Source organism: Amblyraja radiata, chromosome 15 (genome assembly GCF_010909765.2).
Source record: "Amblyraja radiata isolate CabotCenter1 chromosome 15, sAmbRad1.1.pri, whole genome shotgun sequence".
Taxonomy (NCBI): Eukaryota; Metazoa; Chordata; class Chondrichthyes; order Rajiformes; family Rajidae; genus Amblyraja; species Amblyraja radiata.
The window spans coordinates 9,302,453-9,320,302 of NC_045970.1; the positions used below are offsets into that span (position 1 = coordinate 9,302,453).

At 44.2% G+C, this 17,850-nt stretch overlaps 1 protein-coding gene across 6 annotated transcripts in view; it reads right to left on the bottom strand.

Moving 5' to 3' along the window:
• Positions 1-17,850, bottom strand: part of blnk (B cell linker) — a 200,726-nt gene that overhangs the window by 44,671 nt on the left and 138,205 nt on the right. For all 6 annotated transcript variants that reach the window (XM_033033623.1, XM_033033624.1, XM_033033622.1 and 3 more), the window contains 5 exons: positions 14,892-15,057; positions 11,795-11,901; positions 9,824-9,914; positions 2,788-2,874; positions 394-444 (listed from right to left, as the gene is read on the bottom strand). In XM_033033623.1, coding sequence (XP_032889514.1) covers positions 394-444; positions 2,788-2,874; positions 9,824-9,914; positions 11,795-11,901; positions 14,892-15,057 — 502 coding nt within the window. The remainder of the gene's footprint in view (positions 1-393; positions 445-2,787; positions 2,875-9,823; positions 9,915-11,794; positions 11,902-14,891; positions 15,058-17,850) is intronic.

The following is a 17,850-nucleotide window of genomic DNA, read 5'->3' on the forward strand; positions in this document are numbered from 1 at the left end:
ATCTTCAGCAATGACATTTGTTTGAACATAAGGTCAGAAGTGGGCTTGTTTGTTGATGCTTGCACAATATGAGGCTTTATGTTTAGTCGAAGCCTGGGATATGGTGCCAGGGGAGGGGGTAGGAGCAGATAGATAGACACAATAGACAATAGGTGCAGGTGTAGGCCATTCGGCCTTTCGAGCCAGCACCGCCATTCAATATGATCATGGCTGATCATCCACAATTAGGGAATAAGCAGGGAATAGAGGGACGTGGACCATCTGCAGGTAGATGGGATTGGTTTTGATTAGCCCACCATTTCTGCCCTAACCATAATGGCAAAAGGCCTGTTCCTGCACTGAAACATTTCATGTTCCATATATTGAAGAGTTAATTCTTTCTACATTTCTTACCTTGAAACTGTGGGCTTTCTGACCGTGACTGTGCCTCAGATGCAGCATGGTCTGGATAAAATAAGGAAGACATATGACCTACCCGTGCATGATTCATGAATGCAGAATTACATATTTTCCAATAACAGTTTACCAATAGGCTGATGACCAGGTTACTAGATGACTCCAGATTACAACAGATTACCAGGGCGGCATGGTGGTGCAGCAGTAGAGATGCTGCCTTATGCCCCTGTCCCACTTAGGAAACCTGAACGGAAACCTCTGGAGACTTTGTGCCCCACCCAAGGTTTCCATGCGGTTCCTGGAGGTTTTTGTCAGTCTTCCTACCTGCTTCCACTACCTGCAACCTCCGGCAACCACCTGCAACCTCCGGGAACCGCACGGAAACCTTGGGTGGGGCGCAAAGTTTCCAGAGGTTTCCGTTCAGGTTTCCTAAGTGGGACAGGGGCATAACAGTGCAAGAAACCTGGGTTCGATCCTGACTACGGGTGTCGTCTGTACGGAGTTGTACATTCTCCCCATCACCGTATAGGGGATTCTCCGAGATCTTCCATTTCCTCCCACACTCCAAAGATGTTCAGGTTTGAAGGTTAATTGGCTTGGCATAAATGTAAATTGTCCCTAGTGTATGTAGGGTGGTGTTAATGTATGTGGATCACAGGTTGGTGCCAACTTGGTGGGCCGAAGTGCCTGTTTCCACGTTGTGTCTCTAAATTAAATTCTCTCAATATATTCATATTTTCTATATTTAAGCAGAATCTATAATGCTTTTCATTCAATTTTAATTTACACCAATCATAAAGAAAAGTCCTCATGAATCAGTATCATACGCCCATGATGTATATTTAAACATTCTTTAAATTGCACATTTATAAATAAAACTGGCATTACAATGTTGCAGAATTTTAGTTAACTGAATCCTACTTTGCAGTTATTGTTATTTATAATAGGAACAAAGCAATAACCATTCAATTATAGATCTGGATTTTTTTGTCAGAACCATAATCGTTCTTCGATCTCCCACCCTCTAACTTCAACTGGCCTGTCTAATGTTGATGATCTGAGAGGGAGGGGAAATGATGGAGGGGATTGTTGCCTCTCTGTTCTTACCCTGCCTTGTGTCTTTCCTATTGTCTACACTTGGGAATGCATAACAATGCATTTGCTTGTATATGGGATGGTAAGATAAAATGCAAGAGAAATAGCAGCAGGAGTGAAGCATTTGGCTGTCTGACCATACATGCAGATCATAGCCGTTCATTTGCCCACGGTCTACTTTCCTGCTTGTTCTACATAATCCAAGAGATGACAAATTTTGTTCTTCAATATTCCCAATAACATACATCCAAAATTCCCTGGGGTAGCAAATTCCCGTGATGAGGAAGTCCTTTATTGTTCTGGTTTTCACCCTTTACATTGAGGCCATGTCTGGATTCTCACATTCGAGGGAACATAATCACAGAACCCATTACATCAAACTCCCATAGATTTTTGTCCATTTCAATAAGTTCACTTCCCAATCTAAATTTCAGATCATATAAGGCCCAATCCCCTCAACTTTTCCCAATAAGGTCACTTCAACGCAGCGTTATTCATATGTTGTTTCTGTAACAACTCCAAGGAGTATATACTTCCTTAAATAAGGAGCTCAAATCTGTAAGCAGTGCTCCAAGTGTGGTCTGGATAGTTAAACTCTATTCCATTGGTCTTCCTGATTATCTGCTGTACGACTTGCTAACTTTTTGAACTGAGGGAAATTTTGAGGAATATGTTCTCCAAAACTTTATTCCATTGCTTCATCGTGGCTAAATGAATAATATTTTGGGCCAAGCTGTTCCACAAAGTGTAATGTACGTTGGAATATATACTTTTGAAGTTATTGCCATTACCGTCAGAATGATGGATTGCATAGACTTAAAGGATTCGTGCAAGTTTAAGCACAAAGCACAAACTTGCAGTCCACTTTCCACACTTGCCAGAACAAAGGTTTGTTTGCATGTTAGTGGAAATCCCCAGCAGAAATATACGATTCTCCTCGTGAAGGAAGGAACTGCAGATGTTGGTTTAAACCGAAGATAGACACAAAAAGCTGGAGTAACTCAGTGGGTCAGACAACATTTCTGGATAGAAGGAATAGGTGACATTTCAGGTCGAGACCTCAGATTACCTTCAGACTGAAGAAGGGTCTCGATCCGAAATGTCACCTATTCCTTTTCTCCAGAAATGTTGTCTGACCCGCTGAGTTACTCCAGCTTTTTGTGTCTATCTATTGCGATTCTCCTCTTCAGTTTTTAAAAGATCCCAAGGATACAACAGTGCATGAATTGCACTACAATAACAAGCTGTTGCATTTTGAACAGCATCTTATAATTTGCATTGAAGGCATTTGAGTACCTGAATCGTGGAAGTGCCCTGCTTTGGGACTGGATGATGAACCTGTCGGTTTGCTGGGTGGCTTGCCTGCTCTGTTCACTAGAGGAGCTGAAGGAATATGAATAATTTAATGAAGAGATAGATAGACACATTTGAAAATCATTTTATGATTAAGATTCAAAAAAATTAAAATGTAGCACAATCATGCCGAACACAAGTAGTCTTTGCAATGTTCACCTCTAATAGAAAGCCACAACCCGCTGCGTACACTGGCAACTTGAGAGTGAATGTGAAAGGAAGGCACCAGAATTTGTTAATGGTTCTCACGTTAACGGTTCTCATGAACATTCTCAATATATTCTTTGAAGTTAGTTTAACAAATAAATAGCCCTCTAGTTGCTGCCTCTTTTCATTGGATTTTTATTTTAAGGTAATTCTTCTGAAATCTCAGTCTGCAAAATCTTTAATACGCATTTTTTTTAAATCATGCTAAAAAATTGTCCCACCTATGGCCCAAGTCTGAAGAAGAAGGGTCCTGACCCAGTTGAGCTTATAGGACTTGATATTACAATCCCTATTATAATTGGCACCTTCTTACTATCTTGAGTGGGGGTAGGGGTAAAGACTTAATTGGGGTCATCAGGTGGGCACCCTCCTTCCTTTGTTGATAGGCCCACGACACCTCCAGAGGGCTCAACAGCAACATCTGGCGTCCCAGGTGCGCTCTCCTCCGTTTTACCCCTCTTGCCGGTCATGTTGCAACCCAGTTGGAGTCCTTCCTCTTCAGCCACAGCCAGTTGCTGCTTTGCTCGGCAGCCTCTGACAGCGACCTGATGGCTTGCCGGAAGGCCTGCCCTCGAACTCCCATTCCCTTCAGGAGTCTGGTTGTTGTCATGGCTACAAACCCTCTACAAACAACCTCTACAGGGAGCACCTGGGTACGCCAGCCACATTGTTCTGCCTCGGCTGCTAAGTCTGAATACCTCAGACATTTTCGTTCATGCGCTTCACCAACTGCAGCCTCCCAAGGCACAGTTAACTCCACGATGTACAGGGACATCTGTGAGGTTGACCATATGATCAGGTCGGGCCTGAGATTAGTTGTGATGATCTCTGGTGGAAAGATGAGCTTCTGGTCTAGATCAGCCTGCATTTTCCAGTCCCGGGCAGTGTCCAGGAGGGTCGGTTCCTTTCTTGCAAATGGCTTCTCTGGAAGCTGTCCTGCCTTTACAAAAGGGATGGTGATCGAGAAACCAGGCGTTGAGGGAGGGAGGGAATTGGTGGTAGTTCTCCTTCTTTCCAAGGTAATCGCCAGTTGTAGCAGGACCTGATTGTGCCTCCAGGTGTAGCGGCCTTGTGAAAGACTGGATTTATGATGTGCCTAATGTTGCTGGGGTTTGGCAGAGAGAACATGATGGATCTTCTCCAAGTCACTGGTTTAGGTTCTTGGGTGTGGGAAGAACATCGTAGGTGGCTCTGATGATGAAGCTAAGATGGCTTCCTTCCATTTCCCACAGATCCTTCCAGGTAAGCTTCCGATGCTCCAGGTTTTCCCAGGTAGTCCACTGGCCTTGTTTGGACTGTGAGGCTGAATTTGCGCATCTTTCTGCCTCCTCTTGCTAACGGACCTCAGTAACTACCAGCTTTCTTCTCTGGGTGGATGTTGCCTTGTGCCATGTGGGTCGACTTGTCCCGAGTCCAATCCCACCTCTTCCCTGCTGCACCTGTCCTACATGTCTCCATGCCTGAGAGCAAATTTTGCTTGCGGTGCAGCCTCTGATGGGGTCCACATCCTCCCAGTTGCCAGTCTGGGAGCAGCCGCTCGTACCGTATATCTTGAGACTTGGTCAGGGTCATGTCCAGCTTCACTTTGGTGCATTTGTATTCTTCTGTGAGGCTCGAGACAGGCAGTTCCAGAGCGCTGAGTCCATACAAGCGCGGGAGTCCAAGCCACTTCTTGATGTATGAACTGACTGTCCTCTCCAGCTTCTTGACTTTGGTGATGGGGACCTCGTAGACCATCAGAGGCCACATCTGACGGGGGAGCAATCCAAACTGCAGGCACCACAGTTTCAGCTTACCGGGAAGCGAGGTCTTGTCTATGCTAGCAAGGTCTTTGATGGTTTTTCCCCTCAATTGGTCACACTGGTCTAAGTCTTTGAGGCTTGCATTGTACCACCGTCCTAAACTCTTGACTGGCAGCTCTGATGCCATCGGAATGGGTGTTTCATCAATGTGGAATTCCTTGTCTATCATTTTTCCTCTGATGATGGATATGCTCCTGGATTTGCTGCGTTTCAACTTCATCCGAGCCCATGTTATGTTCGCATGAAGCTTTTCCAGCAGGCGCTTGGTACATGCAATGGTTGAAGTCAGGGTGGTCATGTCATCCATGTAGATGAATGGGAGGTAGCCACTGCCCAGACTGCAGCCGCTCTCCTCCTACGACCCACTTGGAAGCTCGGATGATCATTTCCATCGCCATGGTGAAGGCTAGCGGGGAGATGGTGCAACCTGCCATTATTCTCACAATCCAGTGATTGCCATGATGTTGTGTATTCTGGTGTTGTAATACAGAATTGCAAATCTTGAAAGTAGTTTCTGAGCAGGTTTGTAATGGTCTTTGGTACCTGGAAGAACTCGAAGGCTGTCTAGAAGAGAGAATGGGGAACAGAACCAAAAGAATTGGCTAGGTCCAGGAATAAGACGTGCAGATCTCTTCCTTCCCTTCTTGCAGACTGGATTTGATGCCATATCATGCTTGTGTGTTCTAAGCATCCAGAGAAACCTGGTATACCAGCTTTCTGTACCGACGTGTCAACCAGGTTGTTCTGTTTCAGGCTTCCTTTGAGCAACAATGCTAAAGAAGATCTTCCCTTCAACATTCAAGAGATTGATTTGCGGGAATTGGTCGGTGTTTGAGATCGTTTTCCTTGGGGATCACCCTGCTCTTCGCCATGCTTTTGGGATGGTTTGCTTTCTCCACGCTATCTTCATTAGCCTCCATAGGAACTGTAGAACATTTGGAGCATTTTTGTGCAGCCGGTATGGAACTCCATTTGGTCCTGGAGCTGAAGCTGCCCTTGCCTTCCTTACGGCTTTCTCGACTTCGCTCCACCTTGGGAGGCTGTCGTCTAACTGGTGTTCTGGTTGAGGAATGGGCGGCATGTCTGGAGGTATCCCCCTCTGCTCAAATCATTAGTTGTCTGTGTACGTTGATTTCAGGTGGTCCTCCAATTCCCTCTTTGACACCTTAAGTGACCCGTTCTTTTCCTTTGAGAAGAGTCCTTTCACAAATCTGAAGGGATCCTTGTAGAAGGATGTTCTTTCCCTCTCCTTCTTCTTGCGTCGAGTTCTGAGGGTTTCTGCTCTCCGCAGTCTTCCCAGGCGTTCCTTTAGATCTGCTTGCAGGAGGTTGATGCCCACTCTTTCCTCCAGTGAGGATTTCCTCCACCGTTTCCTCAGGTCCCTTCTCTCTTTGATTAGGCGCTCGATTTCTCACTGCCTTCTGAGCTTGGAAGGGGTTGTTGTTTCCTTCTTTTTGGTTCCGAACCTTACTGCCCCGTAGGAGTAGATCAGATCACTCATTTTCTCCAGTTTCTTCTCCACTGTTCCTTGAAGTCCGTCTAGGATCTTACTCAGGTTTGCGTCGATTGTTGCCCACTCTTTCGTGCTGCTGAACTTTGGCCACTTCACATGATGTCTGTGGCCTTGCATGTTCTTCTCCAAAGCAGGCTGCGTCTGGCTGGATTCCTGGTTCTCAGATGTTGTGCTTGAATTACTCTCCTTAGTCACTGGGGTGTTGATGCTGGTTGGACTGTGGGTTGTATCCTGCTGCTGAGCTTCATTGGACTGATTTGATCTTTCTCTCAGGAAATACTGATCAATGCGAGGTCCCGGCCTCACCTCCTTCAAGCACTTCATCCGTCCTTGATGTATTTTTAAGGCTCTGATGGATGTTACCTTGGACCAGCCGCAGCTACACACCTGGAGTTCTTGCCCTGCAGCTGATGTTGTACATGCCGTGCCGATTATCTCCATCGTTGTCGAGTTCATGCCAGGGTCAATTACCGGGTTGTCATCCGACGAGTCATCTTCCCCCCCCCCCCCCCCCCCCCCCCCCACCTCCCCGCTCTCGCAGTCTTAGGGGGTATTTTCCTCTTTGAATTTCTCGTAACCATTAGGGGTGACTCCTATTCACAATTATTACCTGCCCATTAACTTCCCAAATACACATAATGAACAGATAATGAGGTGGGCATTGTAAGACTTGCAAATATATTCAGGGATCTCGCACCAATATCATTGCATTGTGTGTGGGGAGCGTGTTACAAGGTGCAGTGGTAGAGATGATTGAGGGGGGAGGATTGATCGGGAGCTGATGGAAGTGGGATCAGTGAGACTGTTGAGGAGACGGTGAGAAGATTGTTAGATTTTGAAGCTCGGATAGCATGAAATTTTGAAATCTAACTAATTATCTAATAGCTGCCCAAGAAAGGCCACAGATTCAATCGTTAAAGTTCCAGCTGGTCTTAACCATTAAGTTAAACGGCTGCATTCAAGGCTTGCACCTGGTGAGGTCTTGTATGTACACTATCATTTCATGGAGTCAAACAGGAATGAAACAGAATCTTGGGCCCACTTCGGCCTTGCCAACCAAGATGCCCCATCTAAGCTGGTCCCATTTGTCTCCATTTGGCTTCCGTCTAAACCTTTCCTATCCATTTATCTGTCCAAATGTTTTTTAAATGTTGTTGTGGTACCTGCCTCTGTCAGTTCATTCCACATACCCACCATCCTCTGTGTGAATATGTTGCCCATCAGATTCCTATTACATATTTCCCCCCTCATCTTGATGCCTTCTAGTTCTTGATTCCCTTACCCTGGAAAAAACACTCTGTACAGTCTCTATTTATTCCGTTCTTAATTTTATACATCTCTATAAGACCGCTCCACAGCCTCCTGCGCTCCGAAGAATAAAGTACTAGCCTGCCCAACCGCCCTTATAGCTCAGGCCCCTCGAGTCCTAGCAATATCCTTGCAAATCTTCTCTGTACTCTTTCCATCTTCGTAGCTTCTTTCCAAGAGTAGGGTGACCAAACTGCAACACAATACTCCGTGCATCCTCACCAATGTCGTATACAACTGCAACATAAAGTCACAACTTCTATATTCAACTACCTGACTGATGAAGATCATTGTGGCAAAAAGCCTTCTTGAAAAACATTTCCACCAGTGACAACACTTTCAGGGAACTATGTTCTTGCATTAATAGATCTCTCTATTCTTCAATGGTTCCCAGCCCCTTACCATTCACAGTTGAGGTCCTAATTGGGTTCGAATTCCCAAAATGCAATATCTCACACTTAGCTGAATTAAACTCCATTAGCCATTCCGTAGTCCATTGGCCCAGCTGATCAAGATCTTGGTTAACATGAAGTTAAACTGAATGATATTTGCTGTGTAACATCATCGTGTATGACCTTGGACTTGTATGCATGTGCCATGTGCAGGAAGACAATTATCAAAAATCCATTTATTTGCTCTTGATAATTGCATTTGATGATTTCTTTAAAAATATAAGATTGCACAGTAAACATGCACTTTGCACTGTTCAACAGAAATCCTAGGCCAATCTGTTTTAATTCATCCACATCTGTGGGCAATGTAAGGAAATCATAGAATGAATGTGATGCCTGAATGTATAGGTCTGTAAAATACAGTGAGTTAGTCTGCTATCTGTAATAGTCTTTATTCAAAAAGTTTTAAAAGTTTATTCTTACTTCATTGTCCTCACCACATTGTTCTAATATCTCTGGACGCTTCTGAATTAGGATCCTATCATTGACCCCGTCCTCAATATCCAACAAATAGATTGCTCACTTTATATCTTCTCCAATTTTCAAACCTGATCACGTCTTCATTCACTCACATGCATGCTAATTACAGAGCTGAGCATAATTGTTTCAAAAGTGATTTCATTTTAACAATTATATCCTGTCAGGTTGGAAGCCCGGAGGAAAAATATCAAATTGGCTTCAAGAAGATTAAAAAAATCAATTAGTCTGATCTGTATTAACCATTCTAGCTCTCCCTGTCCAGCATTGCTAAAAGGATAGAAAGATGACATTCACCCAGATTCCATCATAGGAGTTTTTTTTTTGTTTCTATGATCATGTCTAGGCTGAATCTCCCTGACAGGTGCAGCGGTAGAGTTGCTGCATTACAGCACTCATTCGCTGGAGACCTGGGTTCGATCCCGACTACGGGTGCTGTCTGCACGGAGTTTGTACGTTCTCCCTGTGACCGCGTGGGTTTTCTCCAAGATCTTTGGTTTCTTCCCACACTCCAAAGGCGCATAGGTTTGTAGGTTAATTAGCTTGGTATAATTCTAAATTGTTCCTAGTGTGCATAGAGTAGTGTTAATGTGTGGGGATCGCTGGTCGGTGCGGACTCGGTGGACTGAAGGGCCTGTTTCCCCTCTGTATCTCTTAATTGGCTTGATATGATTGTAAATTGTCCCTAGTGTGCGGGGATGGATGGATGGTCGGCGCGGACTTGGTGGGACAAAGGACCTGTTTCCACGTTGTATCTCTAAACTAGACAGCAGCTGTAAACAGATGTACGTGCTTTGAGAAACCATATTTCCCAAACTGCCACCATGCATTTAATAACCATGTCAATGCTATTGAAATTCTTTGATGCAATTTTCTTTGATTGCATTTATTATGATGTTGATCTGATTCAGTTTCTGGTACATAGTGAGTGTTTCAGCAAATTACCCCTTGGACCAGTCATTTACATGAAGATAAATTCTTGTCATCTTGAGTTTGCACGTTCTTCCCCCTCCATGTAGTGCAGCTTTTTCCACTCACAACCCACGTGTTGGTTGGTGTGTTACTTTAGTGACCTGCCAATGTCATTGGTTATTAAGGAGTCAGGGAGGCATTGATGGGCATGGAAGGGCGAACAGATGCCAGGGATATAAGGCTGATGGGATTGTTGTGAGTTGGCATGGACTAGTTTTATGTTTGAACTATGAGATGCAAGAACTTACCTTTCAACATTGGTCGAAGGACACTTTTCTCTGTGGGGTCAATGTATGCATCTTCGGGTTCACTATCCTTCATGGGGACAATGTAATCACCCTGCAAATAAATACAGTTTCCCACTAAAACAAAACGCACCAAAATAAAACAAACAACAGTCGTTTACAATCAGCTCACTTCATTCACCAAATACATTTGCAGGATATGCATGTGATTTTGTATGCTTTTACTACTTTGTGCCATTCTCTAGAGAAATCATTTGTTATAAGAATGGCCATTTTTAATGTTCAGATCTAAATCATTTATAAGCCATAGTCATAGAGTGGCAATGCGTGGGAAAAGGCCCTTCGGCCCAACTTGCCCACACCAGTGAAAATCAAAGTTGCACCGTGCAGATGCAATCAGGATACAAACAGAATAAGAAAAGATATTATTCTGAAGAAGGGTCTCAACCCGAAATGTCACCCATCTTCTCTCCAGAGATGCTGCTTGACCCGTTGAGTTACTCCAGCATTTGTGTCTACCTTCGATTTTACCAGTATCTGCAGTTCTTTCTTACTATACTAAGAAATATATAAATGCTTATCCAGAGTGGCATTTGAATGGTCAAATTTGCATTTTTGGCAAGTGAACTGTCTTGGACAATTAGACACAGTAGCAGATTAAACGCTAGCATTCAAAGAGGAATTGGATAAGTATCTAAGAGGAAAGAATATGCTGGGCCAGAGGGACTAGCGGGATTGTCCTTACAAGGAGTTGGAAAGAACTCAATGGGCCAAACTGTCACGATCAAAAATGCAACCACTCTTTGACTGTGTACATTGCTGAGGCTAGTCACCATTCAGAGCCGTCTCTGCCTTACTAGAGGCCCGTCAGCTGTGGAGATTCAACACATTCAATCCTACACATGCTGAGAAATTAAATGCAGACAGATGATCTGTCCAAACATTTTGGTAGCTTTAAGAATCTAAACGTAACAAGCTGTTGATTCATCTATGATATTAATTTACAGTTTCTCTCCCCACAGACACTACCTAATGTGTTGGAATTGTCTTTTTGGTTTCAGGTTTGATAACCAGCATCTCGTTCTCTAAATGTCCCCATTAACCCATTGCCCCTGAATCACCACATTAACTCTAACCTTACTTTATCAAAGAGATTCCCTTAATCCCTCCCCAACCCTTTCTGCAATGTAAAAATAACTACATTTCCCCCCCACCTTGTTGGTCCTGATGAAGGGTCTTTGACCTGGAATGTTCACTTTGTTTTGCTTTCCGCAGATGCTGCCTGAGCTACTGAGTGATTCCAGCATATCTTGTTTTCATTTCAGTTTCTGAGCACCTCATAGAGTCATACAGCATGGAAACAGGCCCTTCAGCCCAACTTGCCCAGGCTGACCAAGGTGCCCCATCTACACTAATGCCACCTGCCAGCATTTGGCCCATCCCTCTAAAACATTCCTAACCATGTACCTGTCCAAATGTCTTTTAAATGTTGTTATAGTACCTGGCCCATTCCCTCTGTGTGAAAAAGTTACCCTGCAGGCTCCTATTAAATCTTTCCCATCACACCTTAAGCCTATATCTCCTGGTTCTTGATTCCTCTAGTCTGGGTAAAAGACTCTGCGAATTCATTCTATCTATTCCTCTCATGATTTCATACAACTCCATAAGGTCAGCCTCCTGCAATCCAAGGAATAAAGTCCTAGCCTGCCCAACTTCTCCCCACAGCTCAGGCCCACGTGTTTGTGGCAACATCCTTGCGAATCTTCTCGGTACTCCTTTGCATTTTTGTTTAATATGCTTGGTGCAGGGAAACATGACTAGAATTCCTCCTTTGCAAGTCACCAAGCACAGGCCCTTTGATCTCCACTGATACTCCTGACTCTCACTCACGTTCTCCTTCTGGAGAAGCCAAGCACTATTGAGGGCACCACCTGTTGAAAAGGTCCAGCCCCCTTTCTGTGATGTTGACCTTACCTCATCATCTTCCTTCCGTCCCCGGGGCTGTGGAGGCATCTTCCGCTTATTTGGAACCGGAGACGGCTTTGAGCAAGGGACCACAGGCCGGCTTGCTGCTTGATTGTCTATGGGAATAATGTGGAGGATTAACTTTAGATTCGGGCAGAGTTACCAACCCAGCACTGATATCTTGCAGCGCTTTCAGGGCAAGGCCAGCAGCATAATCAAGGACGTCGCACCCTGGCCACTCCCTCTTCTCCCCTCTCCCATCAGGCAAAATGTGTAGAAGTGTGAAAACGCACACCTCCAGATTCAGGGACAGTTTCCTCCCAGCTGTTATCAGGCAACTGAATCATCCTACCACAACCAGAGACCAGTCCTGAACTACTATCTACCTCATTTGTGACCCTCAGACTATCATTGATCGGACTTTGCTGGCATTACCTTGCACTAAATGTTATTCACCTTATCATGTATATATACACACTATACATGACTGGATAGCACACAACAAAAGCTTTTCACTGTACCTCGGTACTGCCACTGAACAGGGGGGAACTTAGAGATTTCATAATATTTCAGATGTTAGAAATGACTGAAGGGATTCCGTATTTAGGTCAGTTCAGAGATAGGCCCTTCAGCCCACCGGGTACATGACAACCATTATTGATCCATTCACACTAGTTTAGTTTAGTTTAGTTAGGAGATACAGCGCAGAAACAGGCCCTTCAGCCCACCAAATCCAGACTGACCAGTGATCCCCGCACACTAACACTACCCTACACACACTAGGGACAATTTACACTTATACCAAGCCAATTATCCTACAAACCTGTACATCTTTGGAGTGTGGGAGGAAACTGAAAATCTCGGAGAAATCCCATGCGGTCCGTACAGACAGCACCCGTGGTCGGGATCGAACCCGGGTCTCCGGCGCTGCAAGTGCTGTAAGGCAGCAACTCTACCATAGCGCCACCGTGCCGCCCACATTCTAAGTTATTCCACTTTTGCATCCATTCCCCTTACACCAGGGGCAATTACAGAGGTTAATTAACCTACGAACATGGAAATCTTTCAGATGTGAGAGGAAACCAGAGGACCCGGAGAAAACTCACGCAGTCACAGGGAGAATGTGCAATTCCACACAGACAGCATCCGATATTAGGGTCGAACCCGGGTCTTTGGTATTATGGCACCGTGTCACTGTGCCGCCCAAGTCACAGAGAGATACAGTGCAGAAACAGGTCCTTCGACCCACCTAGTCAACACACTTACACTAATCTTACATTAATACCACATTTTCAATAGGTCCCTTTCAATTCTACCAGTCAGCTACACGAAAGGACCAATTTACAGAGGTCAGTTAACCCACCAACTCACACGTCTCTGGAATTAGAGAAGGAACCTGAGAACAGGGAGGGAAGTCATGAAGTCACGGGGAGAAAGTGCAAAGTTCACAGGCAGCACCTGAGGTCAAGATTGAACCTGGATTGGTGTCGCAGAGACACAGCAGGTCTACAGGCCGCACCCCTCTGCTGCCCTGGAGATATCTTCATGCAAAGCTTGTGCTGAATGTGATAAGAATTTAATCGGAAACTCGATCAATGGGACTTTGACCTGAGTTGTGCACTTTTGTTCTATGTTCCCTCAGGTGTTTAACAGAATGATGCATGGAGACACCTGGATATTGCAAGCACTGTCTAACAGCAAGGGCCGGTGACTGCACACCAACCCCATAATATTAACTCAGGTGCCGGGAGGCAAGCCATCACAACAAAAATCAAACCTCCTTTGGTGAAACTTAATAAAACTTACTTGAACTGACCAGAGTTTGTTCTTGAACTGACAGCTCTTTGTGTAAAATAAAATCTACCACTTGGTCCAAACATTAGATCGCGATTGCCACCTCTCTCAACACTCTACTTCAAATCCTTCATCATCTGATTGACCCTGACCATACTCCCCCCTCACCCTAAACCTTGTCTCCCACCCCACTCCTCCGCGACAAAATTATCCTCAACCCAGCTGTAATCAGGCAACTGAACCATGCTATCAGACACTAGAGAGCAGTCCTTAGCAACTATCTACCTCATTTGGAGACCCTCGGACTATCTTTGATCTGACTTTACTGTTCTTTATCTTGCACTAAACGTCATTCACAAGATTCCCTTTATCATGTATCTGTACACCTTGGATAGTTCCATTATAATCATGTATTATCTTTCCGCTGACTGGTTAGCGAACACCACAAGTTTTTCACTGTACTGATTAAGGCCAACTTCTATACTCAAGACTCTGACTGATGTCGGCCAAAAGCCTTTTTGACCAACCGATCTACCTGTGGTTCCACCTTCAAGGAACTTTGTAGCACTTTTCACAATCAAGTCAATTCAGTCAGGACCTGTGAACGTTTCTCCCCATCCATCACAAACTGTGCAACGGAGTTTGAGATGGTCAGCAGAAGACCAGTTGTGTTGCCCATGGCACCTTGAGACGTGCACGATATAATTTTTCTGCAGCAGATACCCCCACAGTGTGCGTTGGGCCAAGCAGTTAACACACCTTTCCTGGCACCGGTGAATACCCGGCCACTTCTTATATTAAAAAGCAAAGAACAGAACTGATTGGCAATCTCGAGCAAGGGAGCAAGATACATAGTTCCTTTTCTAAGATGCATGATACAAGTATAAACAGAAATCAAATTACAGCTGAGATGGAAAGAATCTCAGCGGTTCATAGCCAAGAGAAAGTAATCAATATGTGATTGATCTAAAGATTGCATTTCTGAACGTGCTCACTGTAAATACTTTGTGCTTACTAAAGGGCCGGTCCCATTCAGGCGAGTTTTTGGGAGACTACAGGCGACTGCCGCAAAATTTTCAACATTTTGAAACATTTTCGGCGACAGTGGCGACAATGTTTGCTGTCGTAGGTTGTTGTAGGCTGTCGCCAGTTGTTGTAGGTGAATTCCATTAAAATTAGTCCCTGGCAGTTGCCTAAAGAGTGGCCTAAGTGGGACAGGCCCATAACTTTCAACCATACAAATTCTTGCAACTGTACATTCACAAAAGGTAAAAAAACGAATGGAATTGAAAACATATGAATCATAGAATACCTGCATATTCACTTTTAAAACCTTGAAAAATGTTTGGAATCATTTTCTTGGGATTTTCACTCGGAGGTGGCTCATAGTTTTCATCACCTTCCCCGTCTTCACGTGGATCTTCGTAAGTGTCAGAGTCTTCAGAACGTTCATCTGGGTTTTCATAATCACTATTATCCTGAATACAAGCAGAAGACTGGCTCTGGTTTACAGTTATTTGATTTAATACGCTATGCCAATTTGCACAGCATTTGATTTTGAATCAGACTAAAAGAAAATATCCACTCCAAAAGCACAATCACACTATTATCAAGTGTTAATATTTCATTAGCTGGTACAGCGTTTATTTTCATTTTAAATTGTATCAAGTAATTTTATGGTTAATGTATCATTTTCATCAGCGGAGATTGATGCCAAGAATGATTCACGCTGGCAGCAGGGCAAGCAGAGACATACACTTTAGAGGGGTTTGTACGCATGTTATTCCAAATAAGCTCCAAACTACATAGACTTGAGGGCATTGGTTTTGTTTTTTTTGCACTATTATTATTATTTATTTTTTTACGTGTGCAAATGTGTGTGTCTGTGTGTATATGTGCGTATATGTATATATACGCACACATAACCTTTTTTTATGCTCTGAACTACATAGACTTGGGGTGCATTGGTTTTGCCTTTTTGCACTAATATTGTTTGATTTCCTGTGCGCGTGTGTGTGTGTGTGTGTATGTGTGTGTGTGTGTGTGTGTGTGTGTGTGTGTGTGTGTGTGTGTGTGTGTGTGTGTATGTGTGTGTGTGTGTGTGTGTGTGTGTGTGTGTGTGTGTGTGTGTGTGTGTGTGTGTATGTACACGCACACACACTGAACTTTAATTTTGTTTACAGTGTACTATGTTTACATATTCTGTTGTGCTGTTAAGCGGCCTTTTCACGGGGCGAGTTGACGCAAGATGTCACCAGAGTGAAGAGGTCGTGGTCCAGCACGAGTCTCGCACGATATAACGGCAGTAGATAAAGAGTTCCCACGGTACTCGGCATTTCTGCTATTTGTGCGAGTGATCTTGTCCGTTTCCCGAGCTTTCCCGTTAAATCTTGAATGAACATCGTGAACTACACATGACACAAATGATGTAACTTTTTTTTTCACACACTATATATATCCTCCCTTGGTTGAATTGGCTCATTTGGAGACATATTTTACTGTGTATGTGGGAGACACAGATGGACTGAGCACAGTACCTCGGTCTTACTGTGTGTGGGAGAGGGGGAGAAAGAGACGTACACTCACAGAGGCAGAGTCTCTCAGCCTGTGTAAGAGGGAGGGAGAGAGAGAGAGAGGCACACACAAGGTGGATGTGAAATCTCACCTGCCTGTTTCAGTGACAGACACCCGCCGCCAGTAAATGAAGACACCCCCATCTGTCTCCCCCTCCTCTCCCTCGACTCCCCCACCTTTCTCTCCCAACTCCAGTCCCGTCCCGACCCCCTGGGAAACTGAATAGAGCAACAGTCAACTGCTGCCTGTGCGCTGATATGACAATAAAGGCTACTTTACTTTACTGAGTTAAAGAGTTCCCACGGTAGACTGTAAAACTGGGACCCTGGTTCTGGACTCCCCCAACACCGGAACCCTTCTTCAGACAGCCTAATCGGAATTGAGTCTGAAGATGTGTCTCGTCCCGAAACATCAGCTTTTTTTCTCCAGAGATGCTGCTTGACTCGCTGAGTTACTCCAGCTTTTTGTGTCTGTCTTCGGTTTAAACCAGCATGTGCAGTTCACTCCTTACACGGGTCTCTGTACAACATTGATTGGTAGCGTTCCGGACCCCTGGACCCGAGGACTCCGACGTGTATCTCTCAAAGAAGTACATGTGAAAAATTTCTCACGGACCATAAAAATGCGTAACCTTTCAGTAAAGTCCCTTTTAAAGTCCCTTTTAAAGATTATAGTTATTTTCTTGAATCTCATTAACATAACTCATGAATAAGTTGATGTCCATATGCGGATGCAAATCTTTATTTTTATTTATTTTTTAAATTCAATCCCACATAAGATAATTTTTACTCACCTTCTGTCCCCTCTGTCCAGCTTCCGGGTTCACCGTTCGCAGGAGTTCCCACGGTACCCGCAACAGTTATTACGGATATCGCACTGGCCACTACGTTCATATAATGTTGCAATACTCAACCACAAGTGTACAAGTCACTCTTGGAGAAATTCAAACTTTCTTGAATTTTCTCCCGAGTGACCAAGTTACACGATGACCTGCCGTTAGCGCTACGGTGGTCCACGGTGGTCCACGAATGCCGCACTGTTATCGCACGAGGTTCCCACGATGTTAAACTCCGGTTAACTCTTGCGTCAAGTCGCCCCGTGAAAAGGCCGCTTTACAAGTAAGAATTTCATTGTTCTATCTGGGACATATGACAATAAAATATTCTTGACTCTCGAGTGAGCATGTGCTTATGCCTTTGGTTCACATTACTTTATGGATGATTATTGGGGGAGGAGCTGTATCTGTGCATGCACTCTCTGCCCCTCTATCTTGCTCACAGCCCCGGTGTGGAAGGATATTTTACCCAGTGGCTAACATCTTTTAAAATGTGATAAAATGGGATCCATATTTCTTTGATTTCACCTTCCTTAGTTAAAACACTCTTTGATGTTGGTATAGGTAATTTACAAGTTACAGTTTTCCCAGCCTCAGTATTCAGTGGGTTGAACACGTTTTCCTTCACAAACCTGTAATTTTGAGTTAATTTCGCACACATTTATTCTCATCCATCCAGGCAAGCTGCTGATGTGTTTTGGTACTAAGGACATTTCAGGACTCTCTCTATTAGTGCTTTCTGGCCAGTTGGCCCATTTCTACACAAATGACTAATGCAACACAGAGTGCAGTTTCCACATAAATGGGTGGTTAGGGTTAGCCAGTTGATCCATATTTTCCATAAAGGAAAACCTAATAAACC